The following is a 23,571-nucleotide window of genomic DNA, read 5'->3' as shown; positions in this document are numbered from 1 at the left end:
ATTGCTGTTGCGCTACTTTAATGGCCAATTTAGCCATTTATTTAACTTACCATTTTGCATTTTTGTTTACCCCTTTTTGTAATAGTATGCTCTTTTCAATTAAAACCGGTTTTATGCAGAGATATTGCCTGCGCCTGAAAGTATGCAACAAAATTTGGTGTACTATGAATTTGTAAAATTAATTTTATATTAAATGGATATAACATAATTTAACTATTAGTTAAGATCTAATTTAGTGCAAACAGGTGAATTCATAATAAGAATGAATAAATGGACTTTATTGGAGTTTGTTTTTTGCAAAGGAAGGTAACTTTCGTGTCATTATACCCTTCACCACTACTGTGGTACAGGGTATAATAAGTTTGTGCATTTGTATGTAACGCCAAGAAGGAGTAATCATAGTATACGGATCGGCTTAGAATTAAATTCTGAGTCGATTTAGCGATGTCTGTCTGTCGTCTGTCTGTCTGTAGATGTATTTTTGTGTGCAAAGTACAGCTCGCAGTTTTAGTCCGATTGTCCTAAAATTTGGTATAGGGTCTTGTTTCGGCTCAAAGACGATCCCTATTGATTTTGGATGTATTGTTGATGTATTTTTGTGTGCAAAGTACAGCTCGCAGTTTTAGTCCGATTATCCTAAAATTTGGCATAGGGTCCTGTTTCGGCTCAAAGACGATCCCTATTGATTTTGGAAAAAATCGGTTCAGATTTAGATATAGCTGCCATATATATTTTTCACCGATCTGGTCATAATTGGCGTGTATATCAACCGATCTTCCTCAAATTCCGTACATCCGAATATTTTATGAGTCTCGAAAAACTTGCAAAATATCAGCCAAATCGGTTCAGATTTAGATATAGCTCCCATATATAGCTTTCGCCCGATTTACACTCAAATGACCACAGAGGCCAATTTTTTGCTCCGATTTAGTTGAAATTTTGTACAGGGAGTATAATTAGCATTGTAGCTATGCGTGCCAAATTTGGTTGAAATCGGTTCAGATTTAGATATAGCTCCCATATATAGCTTTCGCCCGATTTACACTCATATGACCAGAGAGGCCAATTTTTTACTCCGATTTAGTTGAAATTTTGCACAGGAAGTAGAATTAGCATTGTAGCTATGCGTGCCAAATTTGGTTGAAATCGGTTCAGATTTAGATATAGCTCCCATATATATGTTTTTCTGATTTCGACAAAAATGGTCAAAATACCAACATTTTCCTTGTTAAATCGCCACTGCTTAGTCGAAAAGTTGTAAAAATGACTCTAATTTTCCTAAACTTCCAATGCATATATATCGAGCGATAAATCATAAATAAACTTTTGCGAAGTATTCTTAAAATTGCTCCAGATTTAAATGTTTCCCATATTTATACCCTTCACCACTATTGTGGTACAGGGTATAATAAGTTTGTGCATTTGTATGTAACGCCAAGAAGGAAAAGTCTGAGACCCATCGTTTAGTATACCGATCGTCTTAGAATTAAATTCTGAGTCGATTTAGCGATGTCCGTCTGTCTGTCTGTCTGTCTGTCCGTCTGTCTGTCTGTCTGTTGATGTATTTTTGTGTGCAAAGTACAGCTCGCAGTTTTAGTCCGATTGTCCTAAAATTTGGTTAGGGTCCTGTTTCGGCTCCAGCGTTGCCAGAATTGTTTCACCAAAAACCGATAGATTTGCCCAAAAAAATAGCTAAAAAAGGCTAAAAAATGCTAAAAAATAGCTAGAAAAAAAAGCTAAATTTTTTTGTATCAAAAGTCACATTTTTGATTGAAATTTAACAAACTTAAAGGCTTTATTTCACTTACAATGCATATTATGCTCATTTTAATTCCACTTCTGTGAGACTGTAACAATATCTAAGGCATATTAGCTCTGTTTGCGTATTCGATACATTTTGATTACTATCACAAATTTTTTACTGGAAGTCCTTCGTTTTGTGGGAGCTACCTTCCCAACACCTCTATTTTATTTACTTGTTATTTTAAAATATTAAATGATCTAAGCATGCTTTGGATTTGGTAAAAAAATGATTTGTCATTTTTTTAAATAAAATTTTAGTTTGGATTTGAAATTGCGAAAAATTCGAAATGCATTACTTTTATTTAAATAGTAGAAAATACCTATAGTTTACATTTCCTAGTAAAAACATTTTTCTTTTCTTCATGAGCTATCAAAGTGCTTTAAAAACGTGCTAACGCCAACATAAATTTCCAAATTCAGACTCGACTTCAAGTAGAAATTATTGTATATATACGTTTTTAAAATAAAGTGTTGAAAAACATCTTCTATTTTTGAACGCTATTTTGGTTTGTGGTTAAGATGCAAAAACTCCTCACATTTAAAGACTATTTAATTAATTCTTCCTTCTTTCATGAAAACATACCCATTTTTAAGTTGAGTCAAATGATAATATTCCCAATAATTTACTGACAGTTTATCTAACAAATTTGTATGGTAATAGTAGATTTAAAGTTTACGATAACTTTTATGTATATAATGAAAAAAACTGTACAACAAGGTGTATTTGCTACAAAAATGCCTGCATAATGGCTGGACTCATTATTAATGTTTCAACTGAGCTTTGAAATATGTGGAAACACTTATACTTGCAGCAAGGCTTAGATAAAAACGTCGATTTATCCATATTTCAATAGAAACATGTCGAAAATAAAAAAAGCCAAAACTAGCTAAAAGGGTCGGGAAAAAAGCCAGAAAAAAAGCTAAAAGCTAAATGCATTTTTTTCCCGCTAAACGACTTCAAAAAAAGCCAAATCTAGCGGGAAAAAAGCTAAATTGGCAACGCTGTTCGGCTCAAAGACGATCCCTATTGATTTTGGAAAAAATCGGTTCAGATTTAGATATAGCTGCCATATATTTTTCACCGATCTGGTTTTTTACTAACATTGTGTTCCACCCTAGTGCCTTAGCCGACTTAAATTTTGAGTCTATAGATTTTGTAGAAGTCTATCAAATTCTGTCCAGATCGAGTGATATTTAAATGTATGTATTTGGGACAAACCTTTATATATAGCCCCAACACATTTGACGGATGTGATATGGTAGCGAAAATTTAGATCTACAAAGTGGTGCAGGGTATAATATAGTCGGCCCCGCCCGACTTTAGACTTTCCTTACTTGTTATTTATACTTTTTTATGATTTTTAATGCATTCTAACGCTTGTTTGAAACGTTTTTTTTTTTTTAAATATTATCGATTTTCTATAATGGATTTAGCATTTTTGTGGCAAAATTTGAATAATTTGTACCATTTTATTTATTCTTAATCTTTTTTTAAACTATTTGAAAAAAGAAAACAAAAAATTACGCATTAAAATATAAAAAAAAACGAAGTAAAAAAACTTCCTGTGTAGTTAAAATAGTTAACTTCTTTGTGAGGACATTTTTGGAAGTGCTTTTAAAGTTGTGCCTTTAGAACAACTCCCATTTTTTTGCTGGGAAAAGTGTGGAACTACCCTACGAGAAATGGATCAACCACAGAACTGTTACAGGACTAGTCCCTGGTGTGTATGGACGTATGGAAGGGACCGTCCACTTTAACATGGGTTTTTCATTGACGGAGTAAACTTACATTTTAGGACGCGTCTTGGACTCATCCCAAAGGACACGTCCTGGGACAATTTAGCAGGAGCAACCCATAAACAGGTCTTCAGGAACCAGTCTCGGACAAACTCTTAGAAATCTCTTTCAATTTGGGCTCCTAATCGAACCCGAAATGAAAAAAAAAAACTTTTGAAATATTTCGAACAAAAGGTTATTCTGATAATTTTATTTCACTAAATGTGAAAATTGCAACTAACTAGAGCACAGGTACCAGTTCTGTGATAGGTCCGTCAGTGGCAATTTGCACCAATTTCCCGTAGGGTACTTTTAGTTGCTTTATTATAAATTGATTGTTAAGTTATTTTGATGTCTATTTTTTTATTAAATTTTATGAAATAAACATTAGTTGAACCTATAAGTTCAGTCTATAAAGTTTTAGCTAGGGGGGCTATAGCCCCCCCCCCCTAGAACAATTGTCTAGCTACGCTAATGGTTCCACCCTAGTGCATTAGCCAACTTAAATTTTGAGTCTATAGATTTTGTAAAAGTCTACCAAATTCTGTCCAAATCAAGTGACATTTAAATGTATGTATTTCGAACAAACCCCCCAACACATTTGACGGATGTGATATGGTATCGAAAATTTAGATCTACAAAGTGGTGCAGGGTATAATATAGTCGTCCCCGCCCGACTTTAGACTTTCCTTACTTGTTTTATATATAGTTTTATATATAGTTTTCAAATATATAATTTTCAAATTTAAATTGTTGGTCTACAGAATGAGGCAGTATTTAAAACATTCGGCCACACCCGACATTAGACATTCCTTTCTTGTGTTTTTTTTTTATTAAAAGTCGGATAGTGGCAAAGTCAATTTTCGTCTGTTGACAAAAGATATAAAAAGTATATTTCGATTTTTTTTGACAATAAAAACGCCTTTCGCCCAGCGATCATGATAAACAGAGTATTTTACTAACCTTTTTTTATTACATTCCATTAATTAATTTTCGAAATGATTTTATTTAATTCCTATATTTAAACCAAAATAAATATCTTTTTCCTCTAAATAGGTTTGTCCAGTTGACTTAACCCGTTCAGTGCCGAATGGACATGTTACCTCGACAACAACATCGCCTACATCAACCACATCCGCCCCCACAACAGCCAGTGATAAAGAATCACAAAAACGTTTGGCATTTTCTGTGGAAAATATTTTGGATCCAACAAAATTCACGGGTAAAATGCAACAGCAACACTATGCCAATCAAAGGCAATGGAGTTGTAGTGGTAGCAGTAACTACGATCGAGATGAGGAAATGCATGATGACGAGCATAGTGAGGATATGTCGGGTAAGTGGAAATACAATCATCGATTTTTTCTTTGTCTTCTCTGTCGACCATTGCAAACTTTGCGAAAAAAACCGGACAAATAAATGTTCAATTGCTGAGAGGGGCATTTACGCATACTGACAATTCTAAAATATAATCCCAATTTTTTTTTTTCAATTTGCCAAGCCAGTGATACCTGTTTTTGATTTTCCATTTTTTGTTTTTTTGCTATGGAAGATTTATTGTTGTTTTGTTGCTCTTATTGTGGACTAGGAAGTTTTTTTTGGGTATAGCCTGAAAAAGCAATTACAATATTTCTTTCTATGATGCATTGCCAAAGCACAAATTTCTAGGATTCTAATACTGTCCTATACACAAAGGATATACACACATGTACAAATTTATTACCATGGCTAGCTATGCATATGTATTTGTTGCACATTCATATAAATTCTATTCTATGTGCCAGTGTGCAAATATTCTACCATCAAAAGCACAAAATTCGTAAAAAAACGAACTTATTTCAATCAAAATTCTATTTACTTTTTACTATGCACAAGAGATGATAGGGGCGGGGGGAGGCGAAGGAGTACATGCCATTGTATATTTGTGAATTCCCAAAACATATGGAATACAAATACTCGAGCATTCAATCAAATTGAAAACTTTTCTATCCAAAAATCTTTTTTCATTCTCTATGGTACCGTAGCATTTTTTTTTCTCCGTACAGCTTTTGGAATTAAAATCATCTCAAATCTCAACAATGTAATGTATAAACATGTTGCAGAATTTTTATTTATCTACTTTGGTTAAGAGTGAAATGATTTTTATTTACTAGTTAGTGCACATTAGGATGGGTCATAAAATTTTGGAAATAGGACGAAAACCTTTATTGTTAATACCTCCCCCATTTAATATTATAATTAATTATGATTTTAAAATGTTCAATAAATAAATAAAATTCGAATTTTGAAATATAAAAGTTCATCATTAAATTGAATTTAAATGAAAATATTTTTGTTGCAATTTTTATTTGGTTTTATTTATTTTTATTTTTGTTTTTTGATTCTAAATTTAAATATATATTTTTTATTTTATTTGAATCTCATATTTTTTTAATTTTCCACAGCCAATTTTTCTTACCCTAAGTGTGTCTCAAAAATTCTACAAACTAAACTAGGGTTTAAAATTTAATGGCCGTACAAATAAATTCACTATAAACTTAGACCAAAAAAATGTCGTACAATACCCAAACAAAGTATGTTAGTAAGTGCACGATTAGAATAGGTAGGATTTTGTGCCAATGATTTTTTCTTTAGTTTTTTTTTTTTATATTTGGTATTAATTTTTTTGCTTTAATAATGCATTGTGGAAATCTAAAAAATACAATTTGGTACAAGTACAATTTGGTTCAATTTTTTTCCAGAGATATTTCACCTTTTTTAATTTTTTCTATGACTATGGCTTGAAGCTCCCTAATACCCAATGATGAATTTTTTTTTTGTTTTATTATTGTTTTAATTGAGTTACAATTCCGGTGAGATGTACTTTAGAATTTTTAGCACGTTGAAATCAGGGTCATGAATGCCATTCCAAATACCGGTAGAGATAACTAAAAATAAAAATTGAAATAAATCTAAATCATTTTGTCTTGTAAAAAGCAGTGTTACAGTTGTAAAAATTGTTGTTGTTATGTAAAACTTGGTACTTTTTTATAACGTGTGCCACTAAATACCATACCTTTTTTAATTTTTGTGCTACTTTTTTCTTATCTTGTGCCACTTTTTTTATTATTATTTTCTATATTGTAATACTTTTTGTGAAAGTTGGACCCAAATCCAATTAAGTTCCATGGTTGCCACTGTTGAATGGATAACCTACTAAAAGTTTAAGAAAAATTACCAAAAATTTGTCAAATTAAAAAATTTTATTTTTAAGTTTTTGACTTTCGTCAATGGACTTTCATAGTATGACTTCAAAAGAAAATCTAAATTTTTGATAATATTGAATTTATGGAAAATTTTTACAAAATTTTATTTCTATAGAAAATTTTGTCAAAATTTTATTTCTATAGAAAATGTTGTCAACATTTTATTTCTATAAAAAATTTTGTCAAAATTTTATTTCTATAGAAAATTTTGTCAAAATTTTATTTCTATAGAAAATTTTGTCAAAATTTTATTCCTCTAGAAAATTTTGTTAAAATTTTATTTCTATAGAAAATTTTGTCAACATGTTATTTCTCTAGAAAATTTTGTCAAAATTTTACTTCTATAAAAAAGTTTTTCAAAATTTTATTTCTTTAGACAATTTTGCCAAAATTTTATTTCTATAAAAAATTTTGTAAATATTTTATTTCTATAGAAAATTTTGTCAAAATTTTATTTATATAGAACATTTTGTCAAAATTTTATTTCTACAGAAAATTTTGTCAACATTTTATTTCTATAGTAAATATTGTCAAAATTTTATTTCTTAGAAAATTTTGCCAAAAGTTTATCTCTATAGAAAATTTTTTCAAGATTTTATTTCTAAAGAAAATTTTGTCAACATTTTATTTCTATAGTAAAATTGTCAAAATTTTATTTCTTAGAAAATTTTGTCAAAATTTTATTTCTATAGAAAAGTTTCTCAATTTTTTTATTAGAAAATTTTGTCAAAATTTTATTTCTAGAAAAAATTTTATCAATATTTTATTTCTATAGAAAATTTTGTCAAAATTTTTTTATATAGAAAATGTTGACAAAATTTCAGTTTTAAAGAAAATTTTGACAAAATTTTATTTCTATAGAAAATTTTGACAAAATTTTATTTCAATAGAAAATTTTGTCACAATTTTATTTCTATAGAAGATTTTGTCAATATTTTATATCTATAGAAAATTTTCCCAAATTTTATTTCTATAGAAAATTTTCCCAAATTTTATTTCTATAGAAAATTTTATTTCATTTCATTTTAGTGAGTACCTACACAACAAGATTAAAATCGTATAATTACAGCGCAGGATTATAAATGTTATTTCTATAGAAAATGTTTTCAACATTTTATTTCTATAGTAAATTTTGTCAAAATTTTATTTCTATAGAAAAAATGTTATTTCTTTAGAAAATTTTGTCAAAATTTTATTTCTATATAAAATTTTGTCAAAATTGTTTTTCTATAGACAATTTTGCCAAAATTTTGTTTCTATAGAAAATTTTGTCATAATTTTATTTCAATAGAAAATTTTTTCAAAATTTTATTTCTATAGAAAATGTCAAAATTTTATTTGTATAGAAAATTTTTGCAAAATTGTATTTCTATAGAAAATTTTGTCAAAATTTTTTTTCTATAGAACATTTTGTTAATTTTTTTTTTCTATAGAAAATTTTGTCAAAATTTTATTTCAATAGAAAATTTTGTTAAAATTTTATTTCTATAGAAAATGTTGTCAAAATTTTATTTCTATAAAAAATTTTGTTAAGATTTTAGTTCTAAAGAAAATTTTGTCAAAATTTTATTTCTATAGAAAATTTTGTCAATTTTTTTTTCTATAGATAGGTTTTCAATTTTTTTATACCCTGTTCCACACTATGGAACAGGGTATTATAAGTTAGTGCATATGTTTGCAACACCCAGAAGGAGACGAGGTAGACACATGGTGTCTTTGGCAAAAATGTTCAGGGTGGGCTCCTGAGTCGATATAGCCATGTCCGTCTGTCCGTGAACACATTTTTGTAATCAAAGTCTAGGTCGCAGTTTTAGTCCAATCGATACAAGTATGTGTTTTGGCTCAGAATAGATCCCTATTGATTTTGGAAGAAATCGGTTCAAATTTAGATATAGCTCCCATATATATCTTTCGCCCGATATGGACTTATATGGCCCCAGAAGCCAGAGTTTTACCCTAATTTGCTTAAAATTTTGCACAAGAAGAACAATTAGTACTATAGCCAAGTGTGCTAAATTTTATTGAAATCGGTTCAGATTTAGATATAGCTCCCATATATATCTTTCGCCCGATATGGACGAATACGGTCCCATAAACCAGAGTTTTAGCCCAATTTGGTTGAAAATTTGCACAGAGAGTAGAATTAGCATTGTAGCTATGCGTGCCAAATTTGGTTGAAATCGGTTCAGATTTAGATATATCTCCCATATATAGCTTTCGCCCGATTTACACTCATATGACCATGATCAGATTTAGATATAGCTCCCATATATATGTTTTTCTGATTTCGACAAAAATGGTCAAAATACCAACATTTTCGTTGTCAAATCGCCACTGCTTAGTCGAAAAGTTGTAAAAATTACTCTAATTTTCCTAAACTTCTTGTACATATATATCGAGCGATAAATCATAAATAAAATTTTTTGAAGTTTCCTTTAAATTGCTTCAGATTTAAACGTTTCCCATATTTTTTTACTAACATTGTGTTCCACCCTAGTGCATTAGCCGACATAAATTTTGAGTCTATAGATTTTGTAGAAGTCTATCAAGTTCTGTCCAGATCGAGTGATTTGTGACAAACCTTTATATATAGCCCCCAACACATTTGACGGATGTGATATGGTATCGAAAGTTTAGATTTACAAAGTGGTGCAGGGTATAATATAGTTGGCCACGCCCGACTTTAAACTTTCTTACTTGTTTATTGTAAATCTTTTAATAAATGTATAAATAAATTTGGATTTTTAAACTGGCAGTGGTTACTACTACCGCAAAAGGGGAATTAATTTTAATTTTATTGGTCCTATATTTAAAGCTACAAATGACCATAAAAAATGACCTTATTTTAAAGAAGCCTCAGAAGGCTCAGAATCCATGTAAACTCTTTTTGTTTAGGTACCCCAACGTTATCGACGGTAAAGCCGAATGTTCATGGAAATAAACTATAAACTGTGTATTTGGACCAGCTGGTAGGGGTCACATGATTTTTGTATCGAACCCCATTGATGCGTTTGGGCCAATAAAATCGTGATAAACTGGCACAATATTTGGAAAGGCACGCTAACAAACAAATATTTTTTTCTGATTTAATCAAGAAACTATTTGATCAAATTTTCTAATTGAAATGTCTTCAATCACGAAAATTATAGTATCAATCACAGATTTATTTGTACATAAAAAAATACTTGATTAACAAATTAATTCATTTTAGTAGCAAACTTAAATTAATTTTTTAATTAAAAATTTAATTGATGTCGATTGCAAAACACAAATATTTTGTTAATTAAAAACGTAACTATTTTTAATTACTTTCTTAACTGACTTAGTGCTTCAAGTTTGATGAAAACATTAATTGTTTGAAATAAATTTTTAGTTAATAAAAAAAAACATCACTTTTGTTAATTGACTTAGTCTTCTGAGTTTGATTAAAAATTTAATTGTATCAAATAATTTTTTAATTAAACATTTTTATATTTTCAATCATTAACTTAATTACCTTAATGTTTTTATCTTGATTAAAAAGTTAATTGTATCAATTTATTTATTGAACTTGAATCAATTTTTTAATTGGAAATATTTTGGTGATATTTTTTTCTGTGAAGGTGAATTTTTTGCACGACAAAACTTATTTGAAAATACCCAATGTGAAGTCCAACCCACTCGTCGTATAGCCCAGGCATTCCGATCAATGACACATGACCAAGCTGATGTTCATTTTTGTTCTTATGAGTAAACCAACAATTGTGTCGATTCGCGGATTAAGTCAAAAGACTGGGGTTTTGCCGATTGATCATTAATCATTCAGTTGCATTTTTTCGGCATAGATTGTCAAACATTTGAAAAAATCCTGCGTCTTTAATTTGCGTTCCCAGTGAGCTACCGTGGTGCATTGGTTAGCATGCCCGCCTTGCATACACAAGGTCGTGGGTTCGATTCCTGCTTCGACCGAACACCAAAAAGTTTTTCAGCGGTGGATTATCCCACCTCAGTAATGCTGGTGATATTTCTGAGGGTTTCAATTTCAAAGCTTCTCTAAGTGGTTTCACTGCAATGTGGAACGCCGTTTGGACTCGGCTATAAAAAGGAGGTCTCTTGTCATTGAGCTTAACATGGAATCGGGCAGCACTAAGTGATAAGAGAGAAGTTCACGAATGTGGTATCACAATGGACTGAATACACTAATAGAAAAAAAACGGACGGTGACAAAATGAAACGGAAATGTTCACAAAAAATCAAAACGGAATGTTCACGATTTCGTCCACGGGCGTTTACGATTTCATGAATGGCATTTTTTTCCTTTGGACATGAAAAGTCTTAAAATAATCCCTAGAAGTTGTTATGACAACTCCGCCTGTGGTGCAATGTTCTCAGGCGACTGTTAAATGGTATGGTGCAGACAACACAGGTTCGAGTCACGGTAGCGATTTTTTTTTAAATTTTGTTTATAAATTTGTAACCATTACGTTGTCAGATCATGAATGCTGGTTGTTGTCACGGTAGCGGATTTTTTTTAATTTTGTTTATAAATTCGTAACCATTACGTTGTCAGATCATGAATGCTGGTTATTGTTTTGACAACGCATGGTGTCATATTACGTTGTCAGATTGACCCCGTCCGTTCTCAGTTTGGCAACACATGTGTGTTGATTCACTTTCATGAACGGATCGTTTTGAAAAGACCACGCCGTTCATGATTTTTTCTATGGGTGTAGTCTAAGTGAGCCTAATACATGGGGCTGCCATCTAACCTAACCTAAATAAGTTAATTTCGGAGAGAAATGGACAAAAAATCGTTTCCTATTAAATCCCTTAGAACGCTGTAGTTGGAGCACATTATCTGACTTAAACCAAGCTATCTACTATGCCATCAAACCTTTTGTCCCCAAATACTAAATTCGATTACATAGATTTGTCATTTTTAATCGAAACTCCACCCCCCCCCCTCGCCATCAGTATTTCTTTTACACAAAACGTACCTGCTGCAAAGTTTATGAAGTGATTAAAACTTTGAAATATTAAAAGCCTTTAAATTTTCGTTTCGTACGACATAACCAGTGAACCATCGTCACTATAAGACCTTAATCAAACCCACACTCCATCACGGTGGGTTATTATAAAGAATGGGATGTTTATCACAAATTGCCAATTATGTAAAATTATGCTACCAACACCAAAAAGGAATACAATTAGTTGGCATATCATCATGATAGTCATCGCTCTGCCTCTCACTCTCATCATCGTCATCATCATCAGTGGCTGGCAAGCAATCATCAAAAGTGGAAGAAGCATCGCTGTTGACGGCATCAAGAACATGTTAACGCCATTGTTTGTGTTAATAAAACACAATTAACTTCATCAATGGCTGGTTTAAATCAACACACACACACACCGAACACTCACTCATATACAAGTTCATTTATATTTACACTCTCACAAACTCTCATTTATTTGGAGTAGGAGCATCAGTAGCAACGACAATGCCATTTATGGTACACGCACATAAAGCCCTAATTTTGCCATAACGGACAAATCCATAAATTGGCGTTAAGTATACGCCACAATGAACTTCAATAATAAAACATGACATAATGGTGCGTGGGAGAGAGGGGGAGGGGTGTGTGTGTGTGCTCCTCTGTGTGTAATGTTATCGTGGTGCTTCATGTTGGTTGCTTTTATTCTCGACTCTTGCTATTGATATTCCTATAGACTCACCACAGTTTATCAAGTTCGTATGCCTTTTATTCATGGATATATGGCTGTCACATGAGAGTGTATGTGTTGAGTATAGATTCACATCCAGTTATATTTATGAACTATGAATGAATGAGCCCTCATCACCAAAAATCTCCGTAACCAAAGTTAAAAGACAAACAAATTTCCACTGTAAATCGAAGACCTTTAATAGAGCCAACAGTTTTGTGGGCTAGTGAAGAGAATGACAAAACCTAGGTATACGTACCAATGATTTTCATTTTCAAAAGAACCTACAGCATTTGGTACAGGAATTAAGAAATAAGGAATCGTATAAAAATATTTCTTATATTTGTATGTATTTTTTTGTCGCACATAAATATAGAGGTGTCGGGATGAGTTATAAAGGAAAATATAAACTAATTAAAAAAAAAAAATATTATGGTAGCACCATGCCCCAGGAAAAAGATTTTCATATTGTAAAAACTATATAAAAAATTAAAAAGTTTAATAAAAAATTGGTTAAAAATAAAAACAAGTTGGAAAATTTTGAGAAAAAAGTTTTTAAATTCGTGAACTTCCAAGGCATAACTGCAAGGCAAAGGAACCTAAAACGAACATTAAAAAAATATCAACAAAAATATGTCCAATTATTTTTTAATAATATTCAAAGATAAACTCAATTAAGAGGTTTAACATACAGAAGTTTTTTTTTACATTTTTAACTAAGATATTAATTATTTCAATTGAATAAACAAAATAAATGTTTCCAACTAAAAAAGGAATTGGAAAATTTATTATGAAATTATTACCCAGGATGTTAAGATTCTTTCTAAGTCATTACTTTAAAAGTACATCCAAACGTTGTCTTCTAGAGATAGACTAGAATTTGCACTTCGCAAGGAGTTCTTTTGAGGTGACATATAAAAATTCTTTTATATGTTTTATCGCAGATTCTAAGTTTGTTGAGAAATGGATCGGTACAGTTTTCATGTATTTTTTAGAATTGTTTTCTTTTTATTGGCTACACACAAAAAATATCAATTAATTTTTTTGTCAATACAATTAAAATTATGTTTAAATTTGAGATAACAACGTTTAACATGTTTAACATAAAAATTTTCTTTAACAACAAGTTATTGTAAGTTCAAAAATTATAATATTTTTTTGTGTGTATGTTTTATGCAGAGTAAAACTCAGAAAATTCAAATTTATAACTGAGTAAATAAATTTTCTAAATTCTGTACATAAAACACAGCAAGAACAAGAAGACATTTCCAAAAAATACATTTCTCGACTAACTTCGAATCAGGAAATGAAAGGATCCATGTTCAATTCCCGTATCCGCCAATTTTGCTATCGTAACTTTTTTATTTAGATAAAATTTTTATTAAAATTGAAAATATTTTTTTGGATACGGAAGTAGTGCAAAATTGCCTCAGAAGCAATGAATTTCACATGGGCTTGCCAAAAAGTCAAATCAGAAGATCGGTCTATATGGGGGCTATATCAAAATATGGACCGAATCACACCATATTCGGCGCACTTATTTATGCACCCAAAGTACCTCTAGATTTTGAAATTCAGGCAAATCGGATAAAATTTCGATTGTCTTGACGTTCAATTTCCTAAATAGGGAGTCCGTTTGTATGGGGGTTATATCAAAATCTGGACCGATATAGCCCATTTACGAACTTGATCTGCCTGTAGACAAAAGACGAGTTTATGCATATCGGTTCGATAGCTTCATTAGTGACGACTGTAGAGTGTTGTAATCACATTACAGACGGACATGGTTATATCGTCTTAGAATTTCTCTTGACCAAGAATATATAGTCGGAAATCGGTATATCGATGTTTTCCAAACGGAATGAAAAACTTATTACCCCCCATCACCCTTCTATGGTGGTGGGTATAATGAAGAACGCAGGTTTAAATGTCACCAGCGGCAATTTTTTGTTATAATTTTCCCCCCAAAAAAATGTTTTTTTATTACACATACTTTTTATTTTGTTATTTTCTGTTATACTTATTTTGTATAAATATTTGTTTAGTATGCAAATTATATAATAAATTCATGTTTTTTCAAGCTCAAGGTTTTTTTAAAGTTTAAAGTTTATTTATTTTCCCCAATATTTCGCGATTACGTTTTGAGGTAAAAACATTAGGAAAAATTCTAGCAGATAATTTATGACAAATTCTACGTTCACTTTTTTTAAACACACATTAAAAGAAAAGACTTAGGAAAAACTTCCAATTTTATTGCTGGAATGATCTTAAAAATCGTTATAGATGACCCAAATTTTAACTACATCTGTATCCTTTGATGGGGATCCAAACTACTTTTTTTGAAAGTTGTTTTTGCTTGGATATATACACTTACAACAAAGTTTACTTGAATCCAGAGATTTTGACCTTCCCTTAAGGATTTTGGTATTGATTTCGAGACAAAGATGCAGCTTCATTAAAATAAAGACGTTTTTAGGGATCTTTTTAGCTTTCAATCTAAAAGCAATACAATTAAAATTAGAATACAGATCTCATTTATGGAATTTTATTTCTCTAAATGCCTTACTAATTCACGTTGAAAGAAATATCAGTTTAAAAATCCAAAGTATAATGATACTTTCAAGAAAAAATGTTTTCTTAATTCAAAAAAAAAAAAAAAAAACTTCCAAATTAAAAAAAAAACTCTCAACCTACACGGCCGAAAAACTGTTTTTCATATGTTTGGATGTAAAAATTGTATGTTTGGAACTCAAATATTTTAACACAATATTTTTAAGTGCAAGCATATAATTTTCATAAACTAGCATAACATGTTTGGGACGTATATGTTAATATGTTAGACTATATTATGTTTGTGACATAAAATGTTTGTAAATATAATATGCTTGGATGCAAACATATATTAATTTAGAAATAGCCTATAAACATATATGTGTTTAGAAAGAGAGACCTAGAGAGTCTGCTACAAGTAAAATAATGGAAGTAACCAATTGGCGCCTTAAAAATATATCCACACAAAAAAAATTACATTAAATTTTTTTTCTACCAGTGTATGCCCTAAAGTGAAACATAATATGTTTGAACAATACAAACAATATTTTGTTGGGCCAATCCTGAAAATATATATGTTTTAACCCATGAAAAAAGCGTTGCCAAAAAAGTAGTGAAAATATTCCGGAAGTGGTGCAAAATTGGCGCAGAAGCGATGAACAGCCGTTGCACTGAATTGGCATCACTTCTTAAGGGGTAGTGCGAATTCAGTGTTTTGGATGTGAATTGAGAAAGTTTGTGATATTTTGGCAAATAAATAATTTGTACAATATTTTAAGATTTTTAATGCATTCTAATGCTTGCCTGGAACGTTTGACATCAAATGTTTTCAAAAATTCACAATTTTTCTAGAATGGCTTTAGAATTTTATACGGCATAATTTAAATAATTTATCCATTTTATTAGTTCATAATCTGCTTTTATCCTATTTGAAACAAAAAAAATTAAATTTCCCATTAAAAATTTGAAAAAAGCGAGTTATAAAAAAATTGGCTCAAATGAACTTCCTGTGCAGTTAATAAAAAGAACATTTTTGGGAGGACATTTTTGGAAGCGCTTTTAAAGTTGTGCCTTTAGAAGAACTTTAAAATTTTGTAGCTGGGAAGCAAAATGTGTTTGGGGTATATGATACAGAATCGATTTTTTTTAGGGTTATTATTTGAAGAGTTTTTATTATAAATCTAAAAATTCTATATCTTAGTTAGTTTAAGGACGACTTCTATAGCTCAAAAATGTTTTCTTTACTTTAAAGAAAATGTTCCTTAGTTCCAAGACATACGACTTTAACGGGGGGACACAAATTTACGAAACTTGTGTCCTAAATTTAATAAAAAAAAAAATTTTTTAAGCAAAGATTATAAACTTTCTATTGAATAAAATTTCATTCCTTCAATTCAGATTTCGTAATCTATAATAACACGTAAATATTGTTTTCAGTATACAATACTCTTCAATTTATTGTTTCCTCTCTCGTGAAATGCTAAAAATTTCTCACAAGTTAGAAATTTGATTATGAGCATTATTAGGGATTGTATAGACATCCATACGATTATGGTCATAATTCAAATGCTCATGCCTAATTTCCCAAAAACCAGAATCGATAAACATGACCCGCCAATTTGTGGTGTAGCTATATAGAAATTTTGGGAATTTTACATTAATTGGGAAGTTTGTTAATTATGTCGACATTTATGTTATCAAAAGCAACAGCACAAACACTAGAAGGAAAGTAGCAACTAACATACACACACCCTAATACAACAAAAGAGTGGTAAGAGAGAGATATAGAGCGAGTAGGGAGAAGAGACTTTATCGTAGCCTACGTATGTCTGCACTCACTAATAAGTTTGTTTTGTAAAGTTCCAAACAAAACCTATGAAACCCCAAAAGTATACTTAAAAATCTCTGTCGATGTGAACGATGGTAGCTTGGTAAACTCTAAATGGATGCTTTAGCCAAAGCACTAACATCAACCATAATGAGGACTTCATCATCAATGCAAAAGCAATCTACTTTGGACCAAGGGAGGAAAATAAGCAAAGTCATATTTTGCAGGATACCATTTCCATCTTCCATATGGAGGAGAATTTGCTTGTGTCTGTGTGTAGATGTTTGAAAGAGAAGGTGAGGGGGGTCGCCTGTTATGGTGGTATATATGCTCCCTGTTTCTATATCTGTGAATTTTTGTCATTGTACGATCATGCGCACTAGAGCCCTTGATAGGCAGCCATAGGACAAATGACATAGCCTTAATGACGTTAAAACGATAAATTACGTTTTATTATGTTTTTAAGGTGTTAAGTGCTTATATGATGGTCGGCCATAATTAGCAATTTGGGGCAATTGCTATGAATGGATGGATAGATGGCTTCCTTGCTTCATTTATGGTTGCTTGGTAGCGAGGTCGTTAGCTATGTCATGGCATTTAATATCCGCAAGGCAAAGGAGGGAGAGTTTAAAATCCTTTTGTTAGTTGGAATTTATTATTAGATCACCAACCAACCAACCAATAACCACTACCACTACTACAACCCTTGGGGCATAATGGCCATATTGTATGATGTGGTGATGCCAATGAAGTTGGAGCCAGATAACGATTATTATTATTATTATTGCTAAAGCCTAAAATCTCCTCCCATTCCCTATCATACCATAGTGATTTTTGTGAACTAATCAAACAGCAATTATTATTGTTCGAAACCAGCTATCTGCAAAACTCACGATTCTATTGTTCCCTCTCTCTCTCTCTCTCATACCGGATATACGAAACAATAGAAGCAAACCGGTTAGTGAAACTAAAATTTGAATATAAATTAATGTTTTAGTGTTAATTGTTAAACAAATGATAAGACTTTGCCAATAATGGAATGTAAACATGCCTACCCTAATAACAAAATAAATATTTGCATACAAGATAATTCCAGTAAATGGCGTTTGACTGGTGTCAATGGCAAATTAAAATAATAGAAATTATAATAATACAAAGATAGAAAATTTAATTAATCGAACAATAGCATAAGGTGTCAATGGTAATGGTGATAATTTATTTAGAACGATGAAAAAAGAGAGATAGGGAGGGAGAGTTAGGAGGATGAAGGGATTAGTTTTATTTGCACATATTTTTCTATGTTTCTCTTTTAATCCGATAAATAAAATTTATGAATATCTATAAATTGTACAGAGAAAAAAATAGTTTTTCGTTTCAATTTCGAAATTAATTGATCACGAAGTTGGCAATACTTGGGAATAATTTAACACAAAAAAAAATAATTTTTTCTTTATATGTTTGTGAATGAGTTTTGTTTTCAATGAGTATTTAATCGAGTTTGGTTAAATACAAAATCTTCGTTTCAGAGAAATGAGTCTTTTATGCTACCCGAAAATCGCATACGTACACAGAAAAAACTTTCAACCACATATTTCTAATTAAAATTTTAATTGTATTTTTAAAAATATTCGATTAAAAATTTAATTTTTTAATTAAAATCAAAATGAATAGTATCAATTAATTTTTTAGTTTTTCTCGGTGATTGATACTATAATTTATGTGATTGAAAACATTCCAATTGAAAATAATTGGATCAATTAATTTATGGATTGTTTCAAAATATTTATTATGTGTGTATTTAAAGGTTCTAAAATTTTTGAGTTTATGATTCCTGGTCATGTACACAACCTTCTGAAAACCAAAAATCTCTGATCTTTTTGAACAAAAGTAAACCCTCCAAGGCACTAAAGCCAACTTAAGATATTTTTTTATACCCTCCACCATAGGATGGGGGTATATTAACTTTGTCATTCCGTTTGTAACACATCGAAATATTGCTCTAAGACCCCATAACGTATATATATATATATATATATATATATATATATATATATATATATATATATATATATATATATATATATATATATATATATATATATATATATATATATATATATATATATATATATATATATATATATATATATATATATATATATATATATATATATATATATATATATATATATATATATATTCTGGGTCGTGGTGAAATTCCGAGTCGATCTGAGCATGTCCGTCCGTCCGTCTGTTGAAATCACGCTATATATATATATATATATATATATATATATATATATATATATATATATATATATATATATATATATATATATATATATATATATATATATATATATATATATATATATATATATATATATATATATATATATATATATATATATATATATATATATATATATATATATATTCTGGGTCGTGGTGAAATTCCGAGTCGATCTGAGCATGTCCGTCCGTCCGTCTGTTGAAATCACGCTAACTTCCGAACGAAACAAGCTATCGACTTGAAACTTGGCACAAGTAGTTGTTATTGATGTAGGTCGGATGGTATTGCAAATGGGCCATATCGGTCCACTTTTACGTATAGCCCCCATATAAACGGATCCCCAAATTTGGCTTGCGATTGCTCTAAGAGAAGCAAATTTCATCCGATCCGGCTGAAATTTTGTACATGATGTTAGTATATGGTCTCTAACAACCGTGCAGAAATTGGTCCATATCGGTCCATAATTACATATAGCGCCCATATAAACCGATCCCCCGATTTGGCTTGCGGGGCCTCTAAGAGAAGCAAATTTCATCCGATCCTGCTGAAATTTGGTACATGGTGTTGGTATATGTTCTCTAATGACCATGCAAAAATTGGTCCACATCGGCTTATAATTATATATTGCCCCCATATAAGCCGATCCCCAAATTTGACCTCTGGAGCCTCTTAGAGGAGCAAAATTCATCCGATCCGGTTGAAATTTGGTACGTGGTGTTAATAGATGGTCTCTAACAACCATGCAATAATTGGTCCATATCGGTCCATAATTATATATAGCCCCCATATAAATCGATCCCCAGATTTGTCCTCCGAAGCCTCTTGGAGGAGCAAAATTCATCCGATCCGGTTGAAATTTGCAACGTTGTGTTAGTATAAGGCCGCTAATAACCATGCCAAAATTGATCCGTAGCGGTCTATAGTTATATATAGCCGATCCCCAATCACACAAAAATTGGCCCATATCGGTTCATAAACATGGTTGCCACTCGAGCCAAAAATAAACTACCAAAATTTTATTTTTATAGAAAACATTGTCAAAATGTTATTTCTATAGAAAATTTTGTCAAAATTTTATTTCTATAGAAAATTTTGCCAAAATTTTATTTCTAAAGAAAATTTTTTCCAGATTTTACTTCTATAGAAATTGTTGTCAAAATTATATTTTGTCAAAATTTTATTTTGCCAAAATTTTCAAATTCAGTATTGGTCCAAACAAAATATTGTTTGCATTGTTTAAACATATTATGTTCACCATAGGGCATACACTGGTAGAAAAAAATTTTAATGAAATTTTTTTTGTGTGAATATATTTTTAAGGCGCCAATTGATTACATCCATTATTTAGCAGCATACTCTCTAGGTCTCTCTTTTTAAACACACATATGTTTATAGGCTATTTCTAAAACTGTTCCAAATATATAATTTTCACACCCAAAAATATGAAAAGCAGTCTTTTTCGTCCGTGTATACGTTAAATACTCAATTTTATTGTACACACAAAATTTTTTTTTCTGATTCAATCACGAAATTAATTGGTCCAATTAATTTTTTAATTGAAATGTCTTCAATCACAGAAATGATAGTATCAATTAAAAATTAATTGACAGTCAATTAAAAAATTAATTGATCCAATTAAATATTTAATTGATACTATTAATTTGTGTAATTGATTTTTATTTCAATTAAAAAATTTGTTGAATGAATTAAATTTTTAATTGAATATTTTTTAAAACTCAATTAAGATTTTAATTGGAAAAAATTTCGTGAAATTTTTTTCTGTGTACTATTTTTAAATTTAGTTCATATTTTTTAAAATGAGTTAATGCTACTTAAATTGTGTGCTTTAAAGCTATACTAAAATGTTTATATCCAAATGTTTTTTTTTTTTCAAAATATGAGATTTTCTTAAACAATGGGAAAATATGCATTCATTTTAAAAAATATCCTTTAATATGTTATTATTTCTAATTTATTTCTATAATTTTGCATATTGTAAAATATTTTAGCTAACATTTTCTAAAATATTTCTTTTTTATGGTGTAGATACGAGTACTTCCTCAATTTCTTTTTATTTTAAAGAATTCTCATCTTTGACTTAAAATAAGTAATAAAATTCAAAGTGAAAATCAAAGACTAAGTAAATTTGTTTTTGTTGAGTGAATCGATTTTCAAATAGAAATGGCTTAAAATTTTGAATAAATTCATTATTCAGTATGATCATGAACCACTGATTTATACGTGTAGGTTTTAAATAAACAAAAAATATTACGTTCCTAATTATATTATATTATATAATTATATAAGGATATAAAACACCCAATATTTCCCCCGAAACAGTAGAAATTTTTAATGGCTTATATATTTAAACAAAACGAGAAAAACCACAATTTAATTGACTACCCACTTTACAAGTGATGCTCAGGCCAAGCCATAGATGGCTGACTGCCGCTTTTACGATAATTAACTTAAAAGCTCTTCAACAGTCATTAAACAAACCGTACCGTAAAATGACATTTATGAAAATTACACAAAATGAAAATGAGGAAAACGGGCAGACAACTACAAGAACATTAAGCCATGGACAAATACAAACAACAAATTTCACCTCTCTCTCTCTCTCCTAATCTCTTCTCTTACATATAAACTCAAAGTCACAGCATCATCATCACACAAATATCAGAGACACAAAGGCAATCAACATTAGTTAATCAGCAAGGTTACTCAACAAACTCTCCTATTCTCTTTCCTACACTGGAAAGAATATTGTCGTAAGGCCAAAGATTTTATCTTACCCTTAAAATACGAATGTGAATTTTGCTTAGCATTTTTCTATTATAAAGTTTGTTCCTTTTCCAAACTTCGATAAACTTTAAATGAAGTCATTTGTGTTAATATTTAAGTGATTTGACTTAAAAATGTTTAGCTTAACATAAAATCTAAAAAATTAATTTGTCATAAGGGTATCCTAACTCCGCTACTTTGACTCGGAACTCAATTTGATAGCACAATGGACTGAATAGTCCAAGTGAGCCTGAAATAAATAGGGCTGCCACTTTAACCTAACATTAGTGTAGATATAAAATCTTTGAAACTGGGTAAGCTTTTTTTTTCAGTGTACTTATTTAGTAAAAAGTACTTTAAACGTCTATCACCATAGACACAAAATAAATGTCGGTTGCTTTCATTAGGATACCTAAAATGAGGAAGGAACAGCTTCTGCTGCCTTATTAGAGGTATGTGTAAGGATAATAAACTGGTAAATTCATCCCATTTCGTAATAAAAATGAGTTTGTCATTGTGTAAAGTCATAAACTTAATTATAAAATCAGAGAGTGTTAATTACCGGTACCATATCCATAAAAATGTTACATCTCTTGCAAACAGATTTATCGTCTCCAATTTCCCTCTTGTAAAAGGTATTTCAAACATCCTTATTAAGCTTAAGAAGCTTCTTCTGTTTTTTTTTAACCAGCATAGAGACACTGTCACCATCTACTTTTATTTTATTCTTCTTAGAGAGAGAGAGAGAGAGAAATTGAAGCAGTGTATTATAGTTTGCCTGTAGATGCTATCTCTGGTTGTAACTCTAGTTTGTGGCTTTTTGTAAATGACTTCCAATTATTATGGCTGCAGCACATCTAAGAGCATGGCAGTTTTATGGCAATGGGCCCCAAGGGAGGTTTTTAGTTTAGGTTTTTCATTTCCTGCAGAATTATAAATAACAACATGGACATAATTATGTTGAAATTAGTAAAGTTTGTTTTTTTGAAAGTTGTAAGCAGTGATGGTAGGAGGATAAAAAGGAGACAAAATGTTTGCTTTAGGAAATTTCTCTATTGAAAAAGAGAATAAATAGAGAAATTTCCTTAGATAAGCTATTAAATAAGAATATTTCATATTTAAAAAAAATATAAAAAAATCATTATAATAATTTAAAAAAAAATGAAAAAAAAACAGTATGAACAATCCACAACCGGGCGGGACGGACTATAATATACCCTGTATCACTTTCTATATCTACATTTGCGATATATATGGTAGCTATATCTAAATCCTTGATGGATTGATCCTTGATGGAGCTTCATCGCTAAAAAATGAATAAAGTATATTGATACCCTGTAATAGAATTAATCCATGACGAAAGTTTTAACAAAATTATCGCACGAAAATGTTCAGGATTTAATTCAATTTTTGGGCGAGTTTGTGACTTTTAAGTTTTTGTAAACAACACAAATAAATGGCCCTCGTATATCAATACGTTCTGATTACCTATAATTTTAAAAATGTCAAGCTTTATGAAAGAAAAGAAAAGAAAGTCAGTTGGCTGATTACAATACTGCGATAAAGCCAACCCTCGTATAGATCCTTTCATC

The 23,571-nt window shown here is 30.2% G+C and overlaps 1 protein-coding gene across 1 annotated transcript in view; it reads left to right on the top strand.

Annotated features, from left to right (window-relative positions):
* The window catches only part of slou (homeodomain transcription factor slouch), a 59,950-nt gene that overhangs the window by 5,423 nt on the left and 30,956 nt on the right, over positions 1–23,571 (top strand). Inside the window, exon 2 of the mRNA XM_075291939.1 lies at positions 4,636–4,915. Coding sequence (XP_075148054.1) covers positions 4,636–4,915 — 280 coding nt within the window. The remainder of the gene's footprint in view (positions 1–4,635; positions 4,916–23,571) is intronic.

The sequence above is a fragment of the Haematobia irritans genome, chromosome 1 (genome assembly GCF_050003625.1).
Source record: "Haematobia irritans isolate KBUSLIRL chromosome 1, ASM5000362v1, whole genome shotgun sequence".
Classification (NCBI taxonomy): Eukaryota; Metazoa; Arthropoda; class Insecta; order Diptera; family Muscidae; genus Haematobia; species Haematobia irritans.
The sequence above is the reverse complement of the archived record's forward strand: the minus strand, read 5'-3'. Positions and strand labels throughout refer to the sequence as shown.